Source organism: Ziziphus jujuba, chromosome 1 (genome assembly GCF_031755915.1).
Source record: "Ziziphus jujuba cultivar Dongzao chromosome 1, ASM3175591v1".
NCBI lineage: Eukaryota > Viridiplantae > Streptophyta > Magnoliopsida > Rosales > Rhamnaceae > Ziziphus > Ziziphus jujuba.
The window spans coordinates 33813567-33837287 of NC_083379.1; the positions used below are offsets into that span (position 1 = coordinate 33813567).

The 23721-nt window shown below is 33.0% G+C and overlaps 5 protein-coding genes across 5 annotated transcripts; 2 read left to right on the forward strand and 3 right to left on the reverse strand.

The window, feature by feature from the left end:
- On the forward strand, positions 1–2179 carry LOC107403987 (uncharacterized). The gene is made up of 2 exons (XM_016010920.4): positions 1–867; positions 1806–2179. Exons 1-2 carry the CDS (start codon positions 412–414, stop codon positions 1959–1961), a joined length of 612 nt encoding a protein of 203 aa, XP_015866406.2. The 5' UTR covers positions 1–411; the 3' UTR covers positions 1962–2179.
- A 3314-nt stretch (positions 2180–5493) lies between these two features.
- LOC107403988 (uncharacterized protein At1g15400) lies at positions 5494–6309 on the reverse strand. Its single transcript, XM_016010921.4, has one exon. It carries the CDS (start codon positions 6140–6142, stop codon positions 5804–5806), a length of 339 nt encoding a protein of 112 aa, XP_015866407.2. The 5' UTR covers positions 6143–6309; the 3' UTR covers positions 5494–5803.
- A 730-nt stretch (positions 6310–7039) lies between these two features.
- On the reverse strand, positions 7040–10596 carry LOC107403994 (zinc finger CCCH domain-containing protein 34). The gene is made up of 3 exons (XM_016010926.4): positions 10308–10596; positions 9466–9576; positions 7040–9027 (listed from the first exon to the last, which is right to left on the reverse strand). Exons 1-3 carry the CDS (start codon positions 10398–10400, stop codon positions 7573–7575), a joined length of 1659 nt encoding a protein of 552 aa, XP_015866412.3. The 5' UTR covers positions 10401–10596; the 3' UTR covers positions 7040–7572.
- A 1385-nt stretch (positions 10597–11981) lies between these two features.
- On the forward strand, positions 11982–14052 carry LOC132800650 (SNAP25 homologous protein SNAP33-like). The gene is made up of 5 exons (XM_060814833.1): positions 11982–12243; positions 12879–12934; positions 13012–13142; positions 13454–13551; positions 13754–14052. The coding sequence occupies exons 1-5, from the start codon at positions 12215–12217 to the stop codon at positions 13851–13853; spliced, it is 414 nt and encodes a 137-aa protein (XP_060670816.1). The 5' UTR covers positions 11982–12214; the 3' UTR covers positions 13854–14052.
- Positions 14053–15209: 1157 nt separating this feature from the next.
- LOC107403996 (NADH-cytochrome b5 reductase-like protein) lies at positions 15210–19936 on the reverse strand. The gene is made up of 13 exons (XM_016010929.4): positions 19692–19936; positions 18971–19013; positions 18707–18782; positions 18150–18209; positions 18001–18051; positions 17646–17700; positions 17493–17563; positions 17361–17412; positions 16919–16996; positions 16495–16584; positions 16300–16413; positions 15574–15642; positions 15210–15470 (listed from the first exon to the last, which is right to left on the reverse strand). The coding sequence occupies exons 1-13, from the start codon at positions 19848–19850 to the stop codon at positions 15414–15416; spliced, it is 975 nt and encodes a 324-aa protein (XP_015866415.2). The 5' UTR covers positions 19851–19936; the 3' UTR covers positions 15210–15413.
- Positions 19937–23721: the final 3785 nt, after the last annotated feature.

The following is a 23721-nucleotide window of genomic DNA, read 5'->3' on the forward strand; positions in this document are numbered from 1 at the left end:
TTTTTTCGGTAAATGTATTGCTGGCTATCTCATATTCAAATCAAATCAAAACCCATTCAAAGACAAACATGCCCCAAAACACTCTACTAATTATCAATCTCTCTACCTTTATAACAACCATTTTTTTTTTAATTCAAAGAGCAATAGAGCAAAATACATCAAATCTTTTCACAAAGCCCAAATTCTACCATTTTAAAATCCTTCATCACAGGCATTGTCACATGGGGTTGCCTCTATATTATGTTCTTCTTTTTCTAATCAAAACATTTATTTAATGGGTCTTCGTTGTGCTCATGATTCCCAAACCAGGCCCCCATTTCAAATATATATGTTTTGTATACCTCAATAACCGAAGTACCTATCCAACAAAGAGAAACAAAACAGAGTCTTAGCAGAGGGGGAAAAAAAAAAATGGCCACCATCAATGAGAAACACCCAAAGAGAGGAAGTTTCATGTCCATTTACAAACCCAGTTCAGGGAATCGAATTAAGACTGAATCAAAACCCTCTTTGGTGGATAAGAATTACATTAATGTTTCACGTAGCTGGTTATTCAGAAAACAAAGAGGAAGAAAAGAAGCAGAGGATCAATTTGCCAGTGGCCGAGAGCCTGCAGCAGCAGCAAGGAATAATGAAGAAGAAAGAGGTGGGCAAGGAAGAGAAGAAGGAATGGTAGTGGTTGAGGCAAGGAAATCAGTTTCCCATGTGGAAACCAACTTGGCATCAGTGGCTTCGTTCTTGCAAGTGAAAGTTTTGGTTTCTGACATGCCTGGTTTCATGCAAGTCCATGCTTTCAGATGTTGTAGGAGAACTTATGATAGCTTGGAGAAGTTTAGTGCAAAGCACATGGCTTATAATATGAAAAAGGTAAATGTTTCTTATACGGATTTTTTTTTTTTTCTATTTACTTTTTTACAAAAAATACGCATTACCATCTTTGTCTTTTGGGCTTAGGAATCTCAGTGTTTCATGCTTACTATCTGTTCATTTTGGTAATGTGATCTAGAAATAGTTACTGCTATCTGTTTGTGATCATGTCACGATGAAAAAAGAAAAAAAAGAAAAAAAAGAAAAAGGTGTTTCTTTTTTCTGATGCTGTTATATTTTCTTGGGTGTTTCTTTTTGGATGTTCTATTTTCTTGGATGATTGGTGTTTCATTATGGAAACCCCACATAGGATCAACAAGTACTAGGCTTAATATTACCAAAAAAATAAAACAAGTACTAGGCTTTTAGGGGATTCTCTTTCTTTCTTTTTCTTTTTTTTTTAAAAATTATTATTAGTATTATTATTTTTATCTCTGTTCCTTTCCTTGGTTTTTGATTCTGAAAAGAATTCAAATCACAGTAGAAATATATGGATCATTTCTTTCTCTTTGTAATATAGGTATGTCTGGGGGCCACTGATCAGCCACACACTGACCAAAAGTTTCTCATTCAGAAGATTTCATGACAGAAATCTGGATCTTAGATCTAAACACACTTCAAAATAAAACTTTTTTCCTGTTTTGTCCAATTGCTAATTTCAAATTGTGACCAGTACTTGATCGATGATTTTTCCAACAGCCCATGTGAAAATATTATTAAAAATAGTACTAATCACCAAGTCTTTCTCCTAATCATATGGTACTAAATTAATAATCCAATCCTGATTCAATTATCTTTTTTTCCTCTCTCTCTCTCTCTCTCTCTCTCTCTCTCTCTCTCTCTCTCTCTCTCTTTATTTATTTATTTATTTGATTTTTATTATTATTTTTTTTTTTTACTTGAAGGTAATGATAATCTTGTGGTGCTTTTTCATGTAGGAGTTTGACAAGGTGTATGGCCCTGCATGGCATTGCATCGTTGGTTCAAATTTTGGGTCGTTTGTGACACATTCAACTGGTTGTTTCCTTTATTTTTCAATGGAGAAGCTGTACATTTTGTTATTTAAAACTAAAGTTCAAAAAGCAGCAGACTGAGTAGTTGATAGATATAGAATACTTATTAATTTTCTCAAGTTCTTACCAAGTTTGTAAACTGTTGAATTTTTATTATTATCCTGTATGTAGAAGCTTGTAAATGACAAAAAAACACTTGAATGTAATCCAAATTTTCAATAAATTTGGTTTTCTGGTTGTTTTATTGAAATGACAGAACTTTCTTGGATGGGTGGTTCTGAGGGAAGATTCTTAAAACAGTCTCTGTCTGTTGTAGGAAGAATTATAAAAGAAATATATTTTGCTTCTCCAGCTGTGCCTAATACAAATTATAATTTGTAGGCAATCATTTTTACCTTTTGATTATTTTCTTTCTAATTCAGCATAAATCATAGGCAAAAAAGAAAATTACATATATGGTTTACCAACTCTCTGTTTCTTTTTTTGGGTAAATATGGTTTCCCAACTCTTAGAACAAAGGCTCTGAGAAAACTTCAAGTTTCATTGTCAGAGTGGTGCTGAAAACTCATAATTGCTATGGACCAACAGATCTATGGCCTAGGTTGGGCCATCCTCTATTTTTGTTTTTATCCTTTCTGTCCTTTTTTTTTTTTTTTAATACATTTTTTTTCATTGCTTTGCCCTTGATCTTTATTTCCTTTTATGAACGCTTTTGTCAAGCATTGAAATGTACAGATGAGAAGCACCTGTTACATATGGAGTAGCCAATGAAATAGATTCAAAGATTCATCAAAGTCCTGCTATAAAGAGACTTTTCTTTGGGTCAAAAAGGCGATGGACAAATTGATCTCCTTCATATATTTGTATTTTTATGGGTTACTACTGAATTATACTAATTCAATTAGTTCATAAATAATTGATTAGTTTGACTTTGACTGTAAGGTTTATAGTGAGAAATTTGATACTAATAACTGAAAGAATTTTGTGTTGATCATCTCTCACCTTTCCTAAGTGAAGTCCTCAACCTACCGATACAAAACCAGAAGATAATATTTTATATAGTAGGTATATATAGATAATGTCACATTCCATTTAGTATTTGACATGTAGCTTATTTGATATTAAAATTTTACATTGTAAAATGAATTCGTTTGATATGTCAATAATTAAATATTGAAGGTATACTATGTAGCCATGTAACTATAGGGTAAAAAGGATTTTCAAATGCAAGGTTTGTGAAAAAATATATGAGATCGAAATTGGATTTGAATCCGGTTCTAGGTGTTACATCAAATGAGAAACAGATGATAAATGAAAGTTCATTTTTTTTTTTTCACACATCAAAGAATAAAAAGCAACCAATCATATTAATATTATTATTATTTATTATTAATATTATTATTATTATTACAACTGGGGTTCAATGAAAAATATAAATTAGAAGAAGAAGTCACAGAGGGCTAGAGACTTTGAAAGTTTAAACAAATATGGCAGGAGTCAAGTATGGAGTTGGTCCCTTTTTCTGCTGCTAATTACTAAGTTGACTTTTTAATATTTATTATATCAATATTTGTCCTCAGCACCACAGAAAAATGTTTCGCATATTCTATAATGGGAATTGTGCTTCTTGTGAATTGTGATATTCTTGTTTTTACACAGAACTTCAACTTTTTCACACATGTTGTCTACTTTCTGTAATTCAAACTCATGGAATTACATGAATCAAATGCATCTAAACAAAATTTTGATTAGAGATTTTTTTTAGATAGAAACTATAATTCTTGTTCTTAGCAAATTATATTCATGGAGAACCTGACAATCACATTAAATTTTGTGAGAATTATAAAATGTTTTTAACCTGAGCTCTATATGTATGTGGAAATGTCCTTCATGTTTTTCACTTTTGATTGGAATATTATAATTGTTTTGTCAAGTTTTAATCTTTCAACATACTATTTTCTAATTAAGGGTTTTTATATTTGTTAAATTGAGGTAGATTTATTCATTTAGAGTAATATTTTTTACAATTTAATTGTTCTTTAATTAAAAATATTATCCTTACTGTATTTTCCTACTTAAATTAAACAAATTGAAGATTACTATATTACATTCTTCTTAATTTAATAAGATCATTGATAACCCGTGGGATTAGTTACATATTACATGCAATAAAAGTCACAACTTAATAATTGAAGCAAAAGGAAACAAAATTAAAATAATGTCAACATTAATTTAATAATCAATTCAAAAATATATGTAACGACCAATCTCTGGAAGACACATCACAGCCAAACAAGGCTGATGAAGACACTTCTTCTCTGATCAACTCAGAATCTATTGACTTTGAATATAGGTGGATTAAATATTAATTTATTGGTCGTCAACTTGGGCTACAGTGTTCTTCAATTATGTTTGGGACCAGCCGGATAGCAACTCAATTTTAATTTTTGCAAATTGCTTTGATTTGATCAATATTGCATGTCTCTGCCTGACATAATTATATGTAACGAATTATTATTATTATTATTATTATTATTTATCATATGTAATAAATTAATTTGTTTGACCAAAGTTTTTTCAGCCGAAAAATTAGGATATATTTGCAAATGTTGGATGGCTTTGTCTGTATTTATTATTACATACGGATAGTAATTTTTCTCTGGTTAGGATATTCTCAATTAATTTTTGCATGGGACAATGTTGAAATGCAATATCCATGTACTTTTAGAAAGATATGCATTTTATCTGATACAATTTTGTTTAGAATTTATGGAGGATAGAATCACTAATAAAAAACTTTCTCATTTCATATATAAATGAAAGGTTTGGTTCCTCTAACATGACCTTCTCTGCATTTGCATATAAAATACTCATATTGATTTCAAATCTTAAACCATATTTTTGCGTATCAAAATATATTTATGATCATATTATTTAGCAAGAGAAACATATATGGTTTGGTGGCACTGGTTATAACCCGTGGCACATTTGTATGCATTATTTTACCTATACCAAACACTAAATTAGCAAACAAACAAATTTGAGGACGCAAAAGATATTATTTATTAATTTATAAAAAAGTTATGAATTATATAATATATATATATATATATATATATATATATGTATGTATGTATGTATTAATTTTTGGGTTTGACAAGTCATGGGGATATGATTGCCGGCTGCATGTTTTTATATAATATATAGTAAGTTAAAAGTGATAGAATTTAGAGCATATTTTAATGGAATAAAGTTGGTTTACGTTACCAACTATGACCTAAATTTCACCAGTCATAAAACCTAGTTGTTGAGAATTAATATTATATTCAATATGTATGCCTGATTTTTATTTTTATTTTTAGTTTTTGGGTTGAAATGTATGCCTAATTTTGATTGCAAATGTTCAAAAGCTTGAGCTTTCATTAACCAAAAGAAAATAATAATAATAATAATAATACTCTTCTAATGAACCAAAATATTCAACACCAATTTGATTTACTGTGCAATTTTGTTTGTGGAAATCAACACAAAAACTCTGTTTTTGCACATTAATGATATCATTTTGAGAAACAATCCAAGGGAGATTAATAACATTGAACTTGATTAGTGAATCTGATTGAAAAATCTATGTCCAAATCATTATAATATATTCACAAGAAACAAATTTATAAACTTTTTTGAAGAACAAACAGGCCAAAGATTCAAAGTAGAAGAGAAAAAATTAATCCTCCAAGCCACAAAGAAACCAAGAACAAATTAAAGAGCCAACATTTATATGTATAGAACTTCTGTTTCTTCTATATATACTTTATATATGTTTATAATTCAGACAAGCACTATGATAACCAACCCTCCAAAAAATCCAATTCAAAGACAATAAAAGTAAATAAAGCATCCATGCAATGGCATTAATACTAATAATACTATGACCTGCTGCGCTTATTGGATTTGGGATTTTGTGACGAAACTGGTTTCCCAAATATGCCACATAGACCGCAGCCGGAGACCTTAGGAGAAGGCGGGTCAGCGGTTGGCGGCGACACATTGACTGTCCTGTATCCACGTGCACCACCGGAGGATCGGCTACGGTGCTCGGATGATGTAGGCTCTGTGGATTCAGAGGCCTGTTGTTGTTTGTTATTAGCATCAGCTTCTCCATCAGATTTTTGGTTCAACGCTTCTGTTATAAACTTGTCATCCCATACCAATCCTGAGGAGCCCTGTCTTCTAAAAGATGTTGTAGACCTTTGAAATTCAGCCATACACTTCACCTTCTTTATTTTCTCTGTTCTTCTTCTTCTTCTACTTCTTCTTCTTCCTTTTTCTTTTATTTATTTATTTTTTTCATGTGATTAGGGTCCAGAGCTTCCCTGTTTTTTTGGCTGATGAGGAAAGTTTGAAGTCCAACTACATGGCTATATAGCATTTGGTCCTTTTTTTTTAATTTATTTTTTATTTTTTATTTTTTCCTTATAATATGACATGGTGGAAGAGAGAAAATGACAAATGAAAGAATATGAATGGGAGAGGTCATGGGATGGAATCTATGTGATCTTTTTTTGGTTAAAAATAGCAAATTACAGACTTTTTCCCTTCTCACCTGGTTCTTCAATTTGTAAAATTGAACCCCCTGAAATTTGATTCTACCAACAATTATATCTTTATATTGTATAATTATATATGTATATATATCAAATTTTTTTCCTAGTAAGCTAGTAAGCTTTTCTGGATTTTGGTTAATTTAAAAAAAAAAAAAAAAAAAAACCATGAATATACACCAATATGTTTTTGCCAGAATTAGAACGAAAATCTCGGACTAATTTAGGAGATTTTCTTCCTAGTCAAGTCATGGTATTTGGCTGTTGGAGTTATACGGGTGTGTTTTATGGAACAAACAGACATATAAACCATGCTAATGTCACAATTATTGAATCCACCAAGTAGCAGTCGATGACAAATTAAAGCTGGTCAATTTTCTTGTTCTGAGCGATTTATATGACTAATTATTTGTCTATTACCGACTTCTATAGTGTAGCTCGTCACCACCAAAAAATAAACCACCCAGCAGAATAGGCTATTGGAAATAAATTTCCACTAATAGCCAATTTCATAGCAGACAAGACGCAAATAATAAGAATATTCAACTAGTAGTTCAAGACTGAAAGTTAAATTCGTTAGACTCGTTTTTATCAATGTTCTGCAAGAAAACAAAGGGCAGGGCCCAAAATACAATCAACAAAGCAGAACCATTAACAAGCAGATATGTGCAAAAGCTTTTCTAATGCCAATTCATTGGCCACAATGAGTATTCATAAGCAGCTCTGTACAGTAACTAAAACAAGTTTGATAACAATGATGTTATCTTCGTCATTGTAACTCTTGAGTTTAAGCAGGGCTAGCAAATCAGTAATCAAAATGATTAACAGAAAAGAAAATCCTGAAAGGATCAAGAAAATATTAATAGAAACTTCTTCCACAAATCCTCATTTTCTTCGAGTAACAGAAGAGAAGTATCATATCCAGTGGTGGAAAAAGAACAAGATCCTTTGCATATTTCATGGCCATGAAACTTTTTTTTTCTAGAACGCTCCTCAAGCTATTGTCATTATCTACTTCAGAAAAATTAAACTTCTCCATGTCTTCAAATTTCTTAAGTCTCATCTTTCAATTGCTGGCAATACTGAGTTCTCTCTCACTGCTCAATCTTTCTTTTGTCCTTCATAATTTCACTCAACGGTTTGGGACCCTCAAAGTCTGCCAATGTCATTCTGCTTGAATGCCCCACTTTCCCAATCCAATCCCCGTTTGCTTCCGCTTTTCTCTTTTCTTCTTTAATCTGGGCAAGGGTCTTGGGTCCACTAAATGCATTAGACTCCTGGTTATGTATCCTCTCCCTTCTTATCGGTTTCCTTGGGATTTCAGATGAAGGAAACTGCCTTTTGGCAAGCCTTTTTTTCTCCTTATAATGCTTCCTAGAAAAATGCTGCTGTGTGCGCCTAAATGAACCATGTGGAGTTCCACCATTTAATAAAGTTCCATTCTTGCAAACTGATTCAATAGTGTGCTTTCCCAATGCCGATGCCAAATTACCATGCAGCCGCGGGCGACCTATACCATGCCGTTGACGCCTTTCCTGTCTTCTATGGATAAGCAAACTTGATTCGTGACTTCTCGATAAGCCAGAAACTGGATGAGTACCAATTAACCTGCGTCTTCTAAGATGGTTCCGAAGATCCACACAATTTTGGTCATCAACAAACAGTTCCATTGGCACAAGTTTCCGCTTGCGAGATAAAATGGTATCAAACACCTTATCTCTGTCATGGCCAGGAATATTTCTGATATTACCAAAAATGTAAGCTCGGTCCTGGCGGTCATAGGAATCATACACCTCACTGTCATATATAAGTTCCACATCACGGTAGGTTGGGTCATACTCAATTGGGTTTTCAAATTCATAGCCCAAGAAATGGCTGTTCAGTTCCTTCTGATCCCCACTGAGTGCCATGAAATACTCAGGATCATCCTCACAATTCACGTTCTCTGATTTACCATTGACAAGAACGTCAAAGCCTGGGGATGATTCCCATCTCTCATCTGGGTCAATGTGATCATCCACTTCTTCCTCTGAACTGTGATCTGTGCATTCATGAGATATACTTTGAACAAAACCTTCTGCTACAAGCAAGGAGTCTGATCCACTTGCACCAGGCTCCTCATCCTCAGAAACAGAGATCTCAGGAGAAGCTCTTTGCTGTGGAACAATATTGGGTACTGGTAGCTTAAAATGCTGCATAGGTTGGACTCTTGTGCCAACTGCTGCATTGTTAGCATTTTTAACAGAACTTAAATGTGTATTAATTTGTGCTGATACTGTATCAATTCCTGTAGATTCCTTATTTTCCAAGAGTGGATCAGAATTGACCAAAATTGCGTTTACTGATTTCCCAGTTGGTGCATTACCATCAGCTGGTACTTTTACTGGTTTTGCAGCCGTTGCATTAAAATCAACACCATGCAGAAAACAGCATTTGCCACCCTTATTGCAGAACCCGTTGAAGTAAAAATAACAGGGAATGCTGGTCTTATTTACTGATTGTGAACATAAGGAAGTTTCTGAAGATTCTTCAGCATGGCTATCCAACGGCTATAGAAAAAAGGAATCAAAAGAAAAGGAAAAATAAGAGAGAGATAAGACAAATCCAAATTAGTGAGTTACAATGATAATAATTCAAGAGTAAACGTACAAAAGTTTATATCACCCCGATCGAACTGTATAAATTGGTCCAAAATCTAATACATTAATCGCACCTGTTATTTTCAAGAATTAAATATGTTGACCTATTACCTCTACAAAGAAAATTAAATCATGAAAACATTTGTTGTGGTGCAAGTCTGACTTTATATACCCTACCCATGTCATGATTTATGCACAAGACACATGAATTGAAAAATTGGTCCAGGTAATATTTAGAACTGATTCAAACGTCCCATTACCAAATTCCCATATGAAATTCATAAAGCATCAAGCTCGCTAACAAATGCTTATGCTGATCAGAATGAATGAAAAGCAAAACGAGCTTACAGGATGCCTGAAAGCACAGGTTGGATTGAGACAGTTTCCAGCTAACCAGTACCAGCAATCCCTTGGGTTCAGCCTTGCAATCTCACTGTGCCTATACTCACAATCAATTCCCTGATCAAAGAGACCAAAATTAATACAGCTGTACAAACAGAACAAGAAGACAGCATTTCCAAAAAGAGAAAAGCATCCACTTTATATCATCAACTACAAGATTCTTTAGAAAGCAGGAAATACAAAATACATGTACACAAGAAGCAAGCAGATCCATTAAGAAACAACGAAAAAGCACATATAGTATCAAGCATTATTGACCTTGATGTCATTATGATTCAATAATCTCTGTACCGCTAGCACACATAAATCTGAAAATATATAAGTAATTTCGTGCTTTCACTCACCTGGACATAGGGCAGGAATACAAACTATAAACATTGCATCCCCAGTCCGTGACTTCATATTTTCCAGTTTTATTTTTATTCAAATAATTATAAATCCAAAAACATGTAAAAGCGCAAACACCAAGAAGAACCCAAATGCCTTTTTTTTTTTCCTGCAAGAAAATGATCACGATATTCAAGCATATAATTTGATAAAAAGAAAAACCCAGAACAAATTCTGCCTTAAAAAACCCTAGGGAAAACCAAAGATCCTCCCAATGTGGGGGCAAACCAAACGCATTTCCAGAACACGAATCAATGAAAGCAGACACAATTCAAGGCATCAAATTCAAAACAAAACAAACAACAAAAACAAAAAACAAAACAAAACAAACAAACAAACAAACAAACTAACAATTCAGAGGAAAAACGAAAAGGGGTTATTATAGCGTGGTGATGGCGAACCTTCTTGCAGGTAAGAGGTGAGGCCAAGAAATAGACGCAATCGGTGTTTCGCTTCAGCAATTCTTCCTCCATTGCCAAAATGAAATAAAACATAAAAAGAAAAAAGAAAGTTGCCGTAAAAAAGTGAAAAAAATTACAACGGAGAGATCAAGAAACTTCCATTAAAACGGCTCGCTCCTCCAACTTTTGGCTTTACATGGCGTAGGGATCGTAACACAGAGAGAGAGAGAGAGAGAGAGAGGCCTTCTGGTGTGTAAATGTGCGTGTGTGTGGGTTTTATTTGTTGTGTCATTCTTTGGTTTGGGTTGGGGGGGTTTTGGAATTTGGGCTTTTTATTTTTTATTTATTTACTTTTTTTTCCTAGGGGCAGTGGGGTTGTATATTTTGTCGTTTTGTGTCAGCTCATAAGGGGTGTTTGTTACATGGGATTGGGCAGGATGGATAGGTTATAGTCCCAATTTGGTGTTTGGAAAGGAAAATGGGAGAAAATCTTATGTACCACCGTGGTACCACTTCCATTCGTTTTTTGCCACATGTTAAAACTATTTGATATATGTTTTTCTATTTGGCTCGTCATTTAAAATTTTCCAATCTCATCATTTTTTATTTTTTTGAAAAAGTAAAATAATTATATATATATATATATATATATTTTTTTTTTCCATTGGCTTTTTTTTCTTTCGTAGTGACACTATATGCAGTTTCACAAGTAACTCCGACCGTAGTCGAAGAAAATAATAGCAAACATGTTAGCCAGATTTCACGTGCATAAACCTCCCACGGAGAAACCAAAGTGTGGCTCTCCCATTTGCTTCTCATTTTCTTAAGCTTTTGGGTTTTTTTTTTATTTTGTTTTATATATGTTTTTCAATCTATAGGTGGTGAATGAAATATGGGAGCAGATTTAGGATACTGACGCTTTGTTATGGCTGTACTTCGCCATTTTTTTCCAAACTTTGAAGGTTTTTTTTTTTTTGTGTTATTATTATTATTATTTTATCTGCAAATGTGAATGAAATGTTGCTTCAGGTTTGATATCTCTATAGGATAAATTTTATTTTATTACTTTTGTAAAAATTATCAATTAAACTTGAAATTAGACAAATGAAATATTGGATATGATGCTCGTTCGGTTTTTTCCTTTTACCGGTAAAAAATTTCATCAAACTTTCTGGGAAAAAAAAAAAATCCTTCATCAAACTTAGATGAAGATTTTTTGTGTTTGGATTTGGCCATCTATCAGTAGATAAAGAACCTCTAAAATAACTAACTTGAACATACCTATTTGATACATTTTGTGATCTGCTTCATAATATAGAGCAGGTTTAGTAGTGTATCTAGCATAATATTCAAGCTCTAGCACTTAACGATTGAGAAACTATGGAGGAAAGCCAGATTTGGAATATGAAATATCGTTTTCAAAACGTACGAGTAATTTTTTTAAAAATTTTTAAAACTTTATTTTTTTCTTTATTAAAAAAAATGGTGAGCTGGGTATTTTTTCAATAACAAAATAAATGAAGAAAGAGATGTCAAAAACTTTAACACGTGGCAATAAACTAATGGAAGTGGTATAATCTGATATGGATATGGTACCACGGTGGTACACAAGATTTTCTCGGAAAATGGAGGACGGGACACACTTATCCGTTAACCAATTTATCCGCTTCGAAGGGATAAAGCTGACCCACCAAAACACCTGGGTCACTTCTATCCTGCCCTCTCTCGAAGCTTTCGTGAATAACCTCTCATCCTCTCACACAAAGTTGCTTCTGCCGGACCGTTCGCCGACTTTGTTCGAGATCTCGCCGGATCGTTGGCCGCTTCTTTTCGGTTTGAAACCCTCGTGAGTCTGCTTCTTTGCTCTGTTTGTTTTTGTCCTGAAAAGCTTCACTGGGATTGGGTAAATGGTATTTGGAGTCGTCCTGAAAAGCAGGTAAAAACCTTTTTATATTTTTAAATAATATTTTGTGGGTTTGGTTCGTATTCTAGGATTTTCTAGCGTTTTTAAGCTTTTCCAAGGCTTTTTTTTTTTTTTTTGGGTACCTTATTTGTTGTGAAGCTCTCTGTTTCTGGTTTTGGGTTTGGGTTTTTCATCGGCTGGAAGATGGAGTGATAGAAAAATATGTAAATGGAGTTTGAGTTGAGGTTTAAGCTTTTCTGGTCATTTTCCATTTTCTTTTCTTTCTTCATCCCTTATTTTTGTAAAGTTCTTGTCTCTGGTTTTAGGTTTTTCTTCAGCTAGAAAATGAAGTAATAGACAAATAATAAATGGAGTTTGAGTATTAGTTTTTCGTCAGCTTACTGTTGGGTGTGATAATATGACGAGTCAAATGGTATCATTTTGTTTCAACGAATAATTAAAAAAATTACTTCGAATTTCTGGCATTTGAGGGAAATTTTTGTTTTTACTGAGAATTTTGAAGTATTCATCGTCATTTTCTAAGGTTATTAAGGCCAAATGAATGTTTTATTGTCGTTGTGAATGTGTATATGATGGATGGTCTGCCATTTAGACCTTTCACTATTTGAGGATTTTTTTTTTTTTTTACATACAAATTCTGTATAAAGTGAAGGGACTTATGGATTCCATGGGAGGCTGCTTGCCGCCTCAAAACCACTGTTTGGTTGCTAATCTTTTCTTTTACTTGCATTGCTGCATGCTTTCTTCTTTTTTGTTAATTTGAATTACTTGGTAATGCAGATGATGAAGTTGTAAGAAAGGGCAACCACTTGGAGCAAAGGGAAAAGTTGGGGTTGACTCCTGCACCCAGAGGACGTTCAAACACTCAGAAGCTGACTACTGAGCCAACTGATGCTCTTCAGAAAGTTGAGGTTTGTATTATATTGTTACTAATTCAGTCAGACAGAAAATTGGCATATGGAGATTAGATAAAAGGATGTGCTTATATGTTTACTTGTTGAAAATGTTCTGTTTTTGGTTTTTTGCCATAAAATCTCCTGGATCTAAGAATTAATTAGTTTCTTGTTACTGTCTCCCCAACCAAGAGGAGGATATGTAAAAAGGGAATTATCACATTAGAAACTCAGCTTTTGAAATCAGACATTCTTTCCTCGTGCTTGTGAAATGATTGTGCTTATCATTTTTGTACTACCACTGTTAATTCTGGATTGTCATAAAACAGGTAGAAAAAGCGAAGCAGGATGATGCCTTTTCTGATCTAAGTAATCTCTTGGGAGAGCTGAAGGATATGGCCATCGACATGGGCTCTGAAATTGAGAGGTTTGTTTAGATAATATGACATCTTCCATAAATACAATATGAAATTTTTACATCCTCTCTGTCCCTTATTTAGAATACCAAATGAAAATACTTTGTTGGAAGAGCAATTGAATTTGGAGCTCTCTAAGATTTTATTTCGAGCTTTTATCTAGTTAATGAGAAAACAAGTATGACTAATATTGTACTTGTGTGATTATTGCAGGCATAACAAAGCTCTGGATCATGTCTTTGATGATGTCGATGTACTTAATGACCGAATTAAAGGTGCAAATCAACGCGGTCGTCGTCTACTTGGAAAATAGAAGGCAGGTTGTCTGATTTGCCGAGAGACCTGCTAATTCTTGTTTTTCTTTCCTTCAGGCCTCTCATATGTACTTAAACTTGGATTTGGACAAGTTTTCTTGTATTTCAATTTCATGAATGCTTGTTCAGCTGCAGTTGAAAGCATCACTATTATTGTTAATTTTTTTATTTTTATTTTTTAACTGACCGTTGTCGAGATGCTTGAATGTTAACTCATGCATAAACAAATGAACCGCATTTTCCATATTCTCTATAATAAAAAATTGGGTTCTGTTGAGCAAAGTGTACATGTAATTCCCATACTGTCTCTTAGATCCCTTGCCTTAATCACAATTTGCTGGTTTATTGTCCTGCCGAGAAAAATAAACTTTTTATACTTTAATTTAAAAAGAGAAAGTGGTCTTGGCTAACTTAAAAATATTTATAAAAAAACTTTTACAAACATTAGCGAAGGTTCAAGCAAATAATCCAATCAGTCCACCAAATATGGGACAACTAGTCCAATATTCAGTCCAGAACTATACCAAACACAGTACTGTACTATTTGATCCTGTCCGATTCGAACCTATTCTGTCCGATCCGGACCTATCCTGCGTACCAAACGCCCCCTAAAGGACATGTGCCTTTCAGGTCTGGGATTGTAGGACATTCACAATGCTCCTAATTTTAGGTGTATTAAAATTATCAAATTAAAGACCATTTTCCTTTTTATGGAAAATTAAGGTGTAATTACATTACTTTCATGCCAAGGAAACTCATTAAAACTATATAAACCCTAAAAGGAAAAATTAATAAAACATTGATTACAAAATATCAATTTCTGGTTCGTTGAATTCAAGCTTTTCCATGTGGTGATATTTATATTCTGTTGAAAGAAACTCCACTAATTTTCAAGTTGATAAGTATTAATTTATTTGTCCATAAGTTGCATTGATCTAGACAATTGAGAGTTAAAAAGAAAATCATTATTATTATTTTGTGTTTGCTTCTAAATCATTGGTCAATATTTGAGTTACTAAAATCACGTACAATAAACAAAAGTGATTTGCACTCAAGATGGTGGGGTGAGTCAAGACAATTTGAAAATAAAGATTAAGACTTCAACTAAAAATATTTAAATGATTTTGGTATGGAGTTTAAAAACTGTTTGCTAACTTAAAAATGGAGAAAGTGTTTTGTGTTTTTTTTTTTTTTTTTTTTAAATTTTTAAATTTTTATAAATTATTATTTAAATAAAAATACATGCAAGGAAAAGTGGCAAAATTCCTGTTCAGCTCCAAGTTGCCCTAGATTGGCACAATCGCATAGCATACACGCAAGGATAAGAAGGACAAGGAGGAAAAGAAAAAGCCAAATATTGCAAAGACTGGTAATTTCTTCAAAATCAAATCCATGTATGTCTAGACACCCAAAAGTTACATTTTCTAGGGAACATGCTTTATATTTTTATTTGTGTGGATTTTGATTCAGGCTCTCAATGTTTCGCAAGAACTTTTTATTACACAAACTCTCAAAGCCAAGTAAAAGACCGCTTCAGATGCTCAATTGCTTTCCTCAAATCAAAATTTGTAAACCATGTCCTCTGTATATCCAAGTTCTTTCAGTATACCACTGAGCTGTAAGAAAGGAAATAGCCAAGAGAGCAATGAAAGTGTGAAACCAATGATTTTATGCATAAAAAGAGTACTCAAATAAGAAAACAAAAAAGGCATTTCATACCTCTCCTTGTGAGTAGTCTTTAGCCTTCTCACCAGATATATGTTTCATCATCCCAGGGGGTCCACATACCTGAACAAGCAGAGGAAAGTGATATGAAGGCCTCTTAATGAGTTTTTTAAAAAATAAATTAATAAAGAGAGTATGAATTATTCAAATCTCTATTTAATGCTAAGAACCCATTAAAAAGAAGGTCAAAGATTTTGAACACGAAATCTGCTTTGCAGAGAAAGTGTTTTAAGTCATTTTTCTTTGAAAGAAGCATAATGAAACATTTGAGCATGATTACGAAATTTATGATCATGACCACAGCTCTAGTCGATGGCTCTGGGAGGAGTTAGTTCCATCTTCCAAGGAAGCCAATCTAATTCAATCCATGGGTAGAATCAATTCCAGATGTGTTTCTTCCCTCTTAGACTATTATGCAATCAACCCCCAAAACAATGTGAGTTTAACATATGATGTCAGGTTCATTCGCAGGCACCTTAGTCAATTGTTCTACCTGCGCTTGTTAAGCCCTGAACTATATGGGATTCATGCCATGAGTTTCAATTTGAGTAACAACTGAACCAGAAAGTGTCATATCAAGAATGATATAAACCATATTGAACACAGAAGAAACAAACATAAAAGATGTTTGAAACATTTACTTTTGAATTTCAATTATTTACACTTTCATATGACAAGGAAAGAACATAATTTAGAGGGCCTTCTCAAAGTAATACTTACAAGGATGAGAGTATCTTTGCTAGGACTAGGTAAGCCTTTCAAAGCCATATCCTTTGATATATATCCTTTCCCACCTCTCCAGTTCTTTGTTGGATTATCCACTGTGTAGAATATCTGGAATATTTTCAATAACATGAGGTAAATATCCAATATAGACTAATCCACCAGCAATATTGTTATGATGATAAATGGTACCTTCAGATTTGGATGGCTAGCTTCAAGTACATCAAGTTTCTGTTTAAGTAATATATCATCTGGGGAGACATTACCATAAAGCAGAGATACCTGTAGGATTAAAAAGGCCATCATCAAGCCCTAGTTTGGCACAAATATGCTAAGTACATAAATTAACAGATATAATTTTAATGCGCTCTACAAGAGCCTATGACTTATGTCAAGCAATATAAGCAATAGTAATAATTAAACAATGGCTTACTCATACATGTCTGTGCACTTCTTTTCTATGACCAAAACAAAAATTGCGCACTACATGTCCTGAAGTGTCCAATTATCCACAGTGGTGGCAAATATCTTAAAAGTTCAAAGTCTACTATCGTACAATCAATTAAATCCGAATCATGTTTGCGAGAACTGCCAGTCATAATAACTCATTGCTCACCTGAGTGTTGTCATCGGGATTTTTCAATATAGCCTCAATAACTTGAAGCATTGGAGTAATGCCTGTGCCACCTGCAATCTGGACAAACAGTGCAAATTCACTTTAGATGAGTATTTAACCATGCAAAAACATTAAGCTTAGATGATGTACATATTTATTAAGCACTCAAGACATTCAATACATACTCTCAAACGAAACAGACAGTGTTAGCCTAAACAAAAGTAACTTTATGGTAATGAAGTAAGGGTCGATAGCCAGTTTTAAGTTAATAACTTTGAGATATTCAATAGCTAACCTATTCCTAACAGCTCCATATAGTACACGCTACATAGAGCAGATCACAAAAAGAAAAAAAGAAAAAAAGAAAAAAAAAAAAAAAAAAAGGACGTCGGCAAGCAAAATTGCCACAGCTGTTTATGAGTGTCAGATAGCATGCTCTTACCATGCCAATGTGTTTCTTCATATTGGGTGAATATCTGAGCTTTTCAATGGGCCTGCAACAAGTAGATGGATTGATAAATAAGATGATTCAGCGCATATATCCTCAGCCAATAATCCAGGATGGGAAATCTACCCTTTCACTTCAACCACATCGCCTGGTTTTAAGCTTGCAAAATGCTGACTCATTTTTCCTTCTGGGTACACCTGCAAGCAACATATAGATATTACTTCTTCAAAAGAATAACCTTAACAACTGGAGTTATTAAGTGCATTACCACATGACTACCTTAATTAGTAAGTCAAAATATCCCTTCACATCCGGATCTGATATTGGAGTATACCTGAATATGTGAACAAAAAATTGTTCCACAAGGTAAGCATTCACGCGGGGGGGGGGGGGGGGGGGAGAGAGCTTTTCTAAAGTCATAATCTCTACTTAAAAATTCAAGTTATATATTGCATTAGAATTAATAACCAATACCTTTACAATGGAAGAATGTTGAACCAAAAAGAAGATGCATGAAAATAAGGGTGAATAAAAATGCACATGCAGTTAAAAGGATAAATATAAACCTCCATGTACAAAAATGAGAAAATCTACTTTAAAGAAAGCACATGAGCATCTGAAGAAAGAGACTTACGGACGGACAACATATTTAGGTTTCCCTTCAGCATCTTGTCCCAATGGAGCCCTGCAATCACAAGAACACCATAAAGAGAGAATAATTTTATAGACTTCTTGCAACTCAGAATTTGAGGACAATATTACTATGAAAACAGAAGAGTATACCTTGTGAGGATGCATGAAGCAATATCCAAACCCAATTTGGCAGTGGGATCAAATGAAAATCTGCATCGTAAGTAATATAGAATATTAGTTACTTTGATTACTAAACTAACTTCTGAAGCTTTAAAAATCTATTTGGATATCCCGTCAAAAACTAGAAGTTGGCTTGTCAATTGTGGTATTGTTGATTGAATGTCTTTTCACAATTAGGAAACAATATCTCTTGAATATTTTGTGCAGGCATCTAATACGATGTTTCTATATCAACCAACCACTCATTAAAAAACAAATATACAAATTGTGACACTAAGTATAAATTTGTTAAAGTCCTAAACAAGGGTCACTTCAACTTTCATAGTTGATTCCAAGTGGGCAACTAGAGTCACTATAACTTTCATAACTGATACCGAATGTGCATTATCCCTCTATAGATATGGCTCTTCATTATATTCTACTCCCTAGGAATATCAGGACCTTAACAAACAAATCATGTAGCATTTTTATGAGTGCGCGTGTATGTTGAACTAAAAATAAAAATATAAAAAATAGTAGAGGCTGACCTGAATAACCGAGTATTGTGGCTAACTCTTGCAGTGTCTTGCAATTTAAATTCAATCCATTTATCTGGATTCAATGCTGAAAATTCATGACAAGAATCCATTATGCATTTACAATGTAAGGTGAAACCTATAGAAAACTTTTCCGGGAATTCAGATTATAAAAGAACAAGACTCTAAAACTAAAACAACTTCATGAAGTTTGCAAAACATCATAACTCAATCATTTGATCTTTCACAGAGAGAGAGAGAGAGAGAGAGACTTACCAACATTTGGCCCCACTTCTTCATTGATTTTATCTAGATGGACCTGTGAAAAAGAACATAACAATAATTTTAAGTTCTCAAATAAGAAGTATATAACACTAACATCTTAAAAGAACTTGCAAATATGGATTACACCAAGTACCCAAGTACAGAACAACAACAATTCCAGATTAAATCATAAAATGAGCAAGAAAAAGTTTTTCATCCTATAGACAAGCAAAAGTATGTACTTAGGTCAAATGTTGCTTGTAAATTATAAGAAGCAAATGTTGTCTGAAATGTGACAAGGATTTTCATAACCAAAGTATTGCACACGGGATTAATTTACTTCAATTATTTCTTTCGGGTCTTCCTATTTCTTCTTGAGCGGTAAGATTTTATTAACGATAAAATCTAAAAACAAACCCAGTGCTCTAAACAGCCTAATACGCAATGTGATAGCAATCAAACAAGTATTAAGCTTCAAAACAGCCATCTATAGCAAAACCTAAAAATAAAAAATAAAATCAGCACGAGCAGACTCATTTTTCTCCAAGCACTAAAATCCAGAAAACATACACCTAATATCCAAGAAACCCCAAATGGGCAAGCCACAAACCCGATTTATATAATCACTTTCGTCAATCAATCAACAAACCATTTCAGCTATGGAACTACCCTACATTGCCTTAACAATGAAAAAGAAGAAAAACCCAGATCAAATCAGCAGGCAAAAAATTACCATATCCGGTGAGGAAACATAGTACAGATAAGAGATTCCACCAGAAACCGCAGCAAGTGCTCCAAATGGAATCCTATAACCGGACTTGGGTTGGCTCCCAAATGCATTGGCGAATGCTACCGGAGCAGCTTTAGCGAGTCTCTGAAAGAAGCTCGCCATTTTTGTTTTCCAATCGGAGAATGAACCAAAAGAACAATAGCTCCACAAAATAGCGTAAGCCCAGTAACAAAGGGTTTTCGGCTACAGTGCTTTTTTATTTCCACTTTCCACGGAAACAAGCAGCGGAGGGTTAATATACGCTACAGCATGCGTTCGTTAAATCTTTCTAAGATCTTTTCCGTGGATGTTTGTTATTGGAGCATTGTTATTTGTCCTTATGATTAAATAATAATTGATTATATTTAAATCAATTTTAAATTTTAAAAATTTTAATTCTTATAAAAAAGTATAGAAGTAATTAAAAGTTGACACATTAGTGATATTCAGCAGTAAGAAATGTAATTTTTCTCCTTCTTGTTTGAAAAGTCAGCTGTGCATTGATGAGGAGCTAATAGAAAACGGCCACGTCATTTGAGTTCTATGTGGGAGCCACGGCTGAATCTGGACTCTTGACATAAAGTGGACCTTTCCCAATTATTGTTGGGCCTGCTGATTTAAACCAAAGAAATGGGTCAAAGATAACCCGACAAAACTTTTCTAACGCAATTTAGGCCCTATACGCCCATTTGTGGGTGCTTCTTTCAGACGATCTCAAAACTTGCGGTACTTTGTTTTTCGGCTCTAAAAAACTTCCGATAATTTTGTTTAAGAAATTCGATGGCCTTAATGTACATACCATTGATCCATCAAATAATAATAATACTAATAATAAAAGAATATTTCATTTATCTTTTTTAAGGTTTAAGGTAATTTCACAGACATCCTTTAACCTTTTAATAAAATCTAGTTAAAAAAAAAAATTTATTAAATCATCTACACTTCCTGGAGCAATTTAAACTACTTTTATATTCTTGTTTAAGTTAAATTACTTTCAAATTTTTTTTTTACAATAATTAATATAAAAACTTTAAAGTTTTCTTTTCTATATTTTTAATTAATTTTTATTTAAACTGTATGATAGTTTTCAGTTTGAAAAAGAAAAAAAATGGTAATTTCAATAACTAATTTTTTTAAACGAAGTGATAATTTATTAAATATAAAGTACTATATTTGACAAACACATTCAACTAAAAGCATTCTCAAAGGATTTTTTAAAATAAAAGTGTATATTCTATATAATATAGAGTATATTTTTAGATAATTAATAAAATTTAAAAATGCTTTCCAACAAAACTCACTATTATTACTCTTTATTTTTATTTTTTCTATAAACATTTATTGTTTACTTATCATCCTTTTATTTTATATGAGTTATCTACTTCTTAAATATTATAATAGTGATGTAGAAACATTGCATTCGATTAAATTTAATGTGTTAATAATTTTTTAATATAATTTTTTCATGTGCAATATCAGAATGTAACTTGATCACAAGGAGATGTCAACCAATTTCGAGTTGAATGAGTATCAATTATGATTTCAAATCTTTCATTTCAACGAATATGTATGCAATGTAGTTTAATTGCTTTTGTTTGTACATATAAAATAGTTGATCAAATTGTAAAAATATTACATGGGTTAATGTTTAATTTATTTGAAATATTATTTTTTATGCAAATATTTATTTTTATTTTATTATCTATTAATTATTTTGCATGAAACTAGTTTTAAACAATCCAATTTTCACAAAATTAAAACACCATTCATACCCAAAAATAAAAATAAATCAAAGGAGAAAAGCCCAAATGTGAGAAAAGTTGACTCTTTTAAGCGTCAACTTTAATTAATTTTTTTAGCGATGCTTTTTCTAAAGGCGTTGGCTATTATGCAAACATTTACTGACGTTCTTTGAAAAGCTTAGCTACAAGTCTAATAAAAACTGACTCTTTTAAAAAGAGCATCGCTTAAAACTTAATCAATGGCCGGCGCTTTTCATTAAAAAAATGCATCGCTAAATGTTTCACTAAAGCCGATGCTTTTGTTAAAAGCATGGCTAAAAACTTTACAATAGCCGACGTTTTTCTTTAAAAGCGTCAGCTTTATCTTATACTTCTAGTGATGCTTTTTCTAATTAAAAACGCCGACCCTTTTTGAATATTAATCGATGCTTTTCAAAGCGTTGGCTTTTGTTTGTTACTTTTAACGATATGATATCGAGTGATGCTTTGTGAAGCAGCGGCTTTTATATTTTGCATGACGGATTAATTGCATCTCCTATCATTGTGATTCTTGTAGTGCAAATTTCCATTCTTTTTTCTTCCTTCTTTTTGGTTAAATTTCTCATCTATGGTAATAGAAAGTATTCTGGCTTTATAAGAGGTACTGTGTTGCTTTGAGAATTCTGTCCTCCTTTTGTATATTAAAGGGAAGCAACCTAGTTTAGTGTTAGTATTCCCGAAGGCCTTAGCATGTGTTAAAGAAATGTATCTGTCGAGAGCTTCTTGCTTGCATCACATTTAGAGTGATGAAATTCTTTCAGCAAAAGTTTTGAAATGTTCCTGTTTATAGTTAAATATTTTTCCTGCAACTTTTAATTTTTGAGGCCTTGGAGTTGCAGGCTGAAAATTTTCATGTATTTACTTTCAGGGTGTTTGGTGCCGAAATGCCAGACAGGTTAGGACAGATCAGATATAGTATAATGTGTTGGACATAGTTTTGGATCGAATACCTGATTAGTTATCTTGCGTTGGATGCACACCAACAGGACTATTAATAAATTATTTAATATATATACTGCGAAAATATAAAATTTATATTATATATTAATATTTAAAATCAAAGTTTATTTTTAATTATTTAATATATATGCTTTTAAAATATAAAACTTGTATTATATATTAATATGTAGGAAGTAGTAGCTTGCAATAACCCCGATTCCTAGAAGTTGTTGAAAGTCCACATATTTCAAAGGCATTTTTTGATTCCGTGCATTGTATATACACAAAAGATGCTGGCACAAGCTCTCTTGCAATTGATACTGCAAACCAACATCAAACTTACGGAAGAGGAAGTTCAAGAAAACATTTTCATTGAACTACAAGTTCTACAGTAATCATTCTGCTATCTGTTTTAGCAAGCATGTTAAATGCTCTGCATTTTAGTTGACATCTCTTTTGTTTTTGCACCTTCCTTTTCCTGCTAACAAATAGATTATGACTTCAAAAACCAAGACAGCTAATAGCATGAAAGTTAAAAAGGGGTTTTTGGCAGTTATAGTGGTGATAAGGCAGTCAAAGTATACATCACAGAACAAAGTTTCATCAAATGTTTCTATGTTGGTGGCCACCAGACAAAAATTCACCATGCTATATAATGGCAGATCACAATTGATGGGATTGAAAACCAAGTTCAAAGCACAAAACTAATGATTTTCACTTGAAGAATCGCACGTGAGCTAATCTAATCTAATCGAATCACCCCCACGAAAGTTTTGAGGATATTGTTCTTCTAAGTCATAGGATCTAATAAATCATGAAGATTGATTTTAATACTACTAACCCAAAATATATGCCACGTAGAGAGATACTGCGGAAGGCCGACAGATAGATACATTACATGATATAATATGTTGGGAAAATATCATAGATGAATATATGTAAATACATGTGGCCAATTTACTACAAAATAAATAAAAATAAATACAAAATAAATAAAGCATTTTAGAACCTGTAGGTTTTTGAAATTGATCTACTTTCTAGAAAGGTTAACCGAGGCCTGTGTGATACCACAGTGTCCTTAAGATGTTTTATGCCCACCGGTGCAGGAGTTTTGTAGCGAACGTCTCCCAGGATACAACGGCTGCAAAAATTTTTAGATTCAGCACCTCTGAAGCTTTTCTCTTCGAACTCTTTGTGTATCTTCACTTTACCACTATATTTTTTTTTTCTGTATTTCCTTCCAAAATTAAAATTGAAAAGAACGTTGCAGTTCG

Bases quoted from the DNA above. Each gene is read 5' to 3' on its own strand.
- LOC107403987 (XM_016010920.4), top strand. From the start codon at position 412: ATGGCCACCATCAATGAGAAACACCCAAAGAGAGGAAGTTTCATGTCC. The intron at 868-1,805 runs GTAAATGTTTCT...TTTTTCATGTAG, and splicing joins TGGCTTATAATATGAAAAAG to GAGTTTGACAAGGTGTATGG.
- LOC107403988 (XM_016010921.4), bottom strand. From the start codon at position 6,142: ATGGCTGAATTTCAAAGGTCTACAACATCTTTTAGAAGACAGGGCTCC.
- LOC107403994 (XM_016010926.4), bottom strand. From the start codon at position 10,400: ATGTTTTATTTCATTTTGGCAATGGAGGAAGAATTGCTGAAGCGAAAC. The intron at 9,577-10,307 runs GTTCGCCATCAC...CTCTTTGATCAG, and splicing joins CACCTCTTACCTGCAAGAAG to GGAATTGATTGTGAGTATAG. The intron at 9,028-9,465 runs GTAAGCTCGTTT...TTTTTTCTATAG, and splicing joins CCTGTGCTTTCAGGCATCCT to CCGTTGGATAGCCATGCTGA.
- LOC132800650 (XM_060814833.1), top strand. From the start codon at position 12,215: ATGGTATTTGGAGTCGTCCTGAAAAGCAG. The intron at 12,244-12,878 runs GTAAAAACCTTT...TTCTGTATAAAG, and splicing joins GGAGTCGTCCTGAAAAGCAG to TGAAGGGACTTATGGATTCC. The intron at 12,935-13,011 runs GTTGCTAATCTT...TTGGTAATGCAG, and splicing joins CGCCTCAAAACCACTGTTTG to ATGATGAAGTTGTAAGAAAG.
- LOC107403996 (XM_016010929.4), bottom strand. From the start codon at position 19,850: ATGGCGAGCTTCTTTCAGAGACTCGCTAAAGCTGCTCCGGTAGCATTC. The intron at 19,014-19,691 runs GTAATTTTTTGC...TCTTTTTCACAG, and splicing joins ATGTTTCCTCACCGGATATG to GTCCATCTAGATAAAATCAA. The intron at 17,564-17,645 runs GTAGTCATGTGG...TGTTGCTTGCAG, and splicing joins ATTTTGACTTACTAATTAAG to GTGTACCCAGAAGGAAAAAT.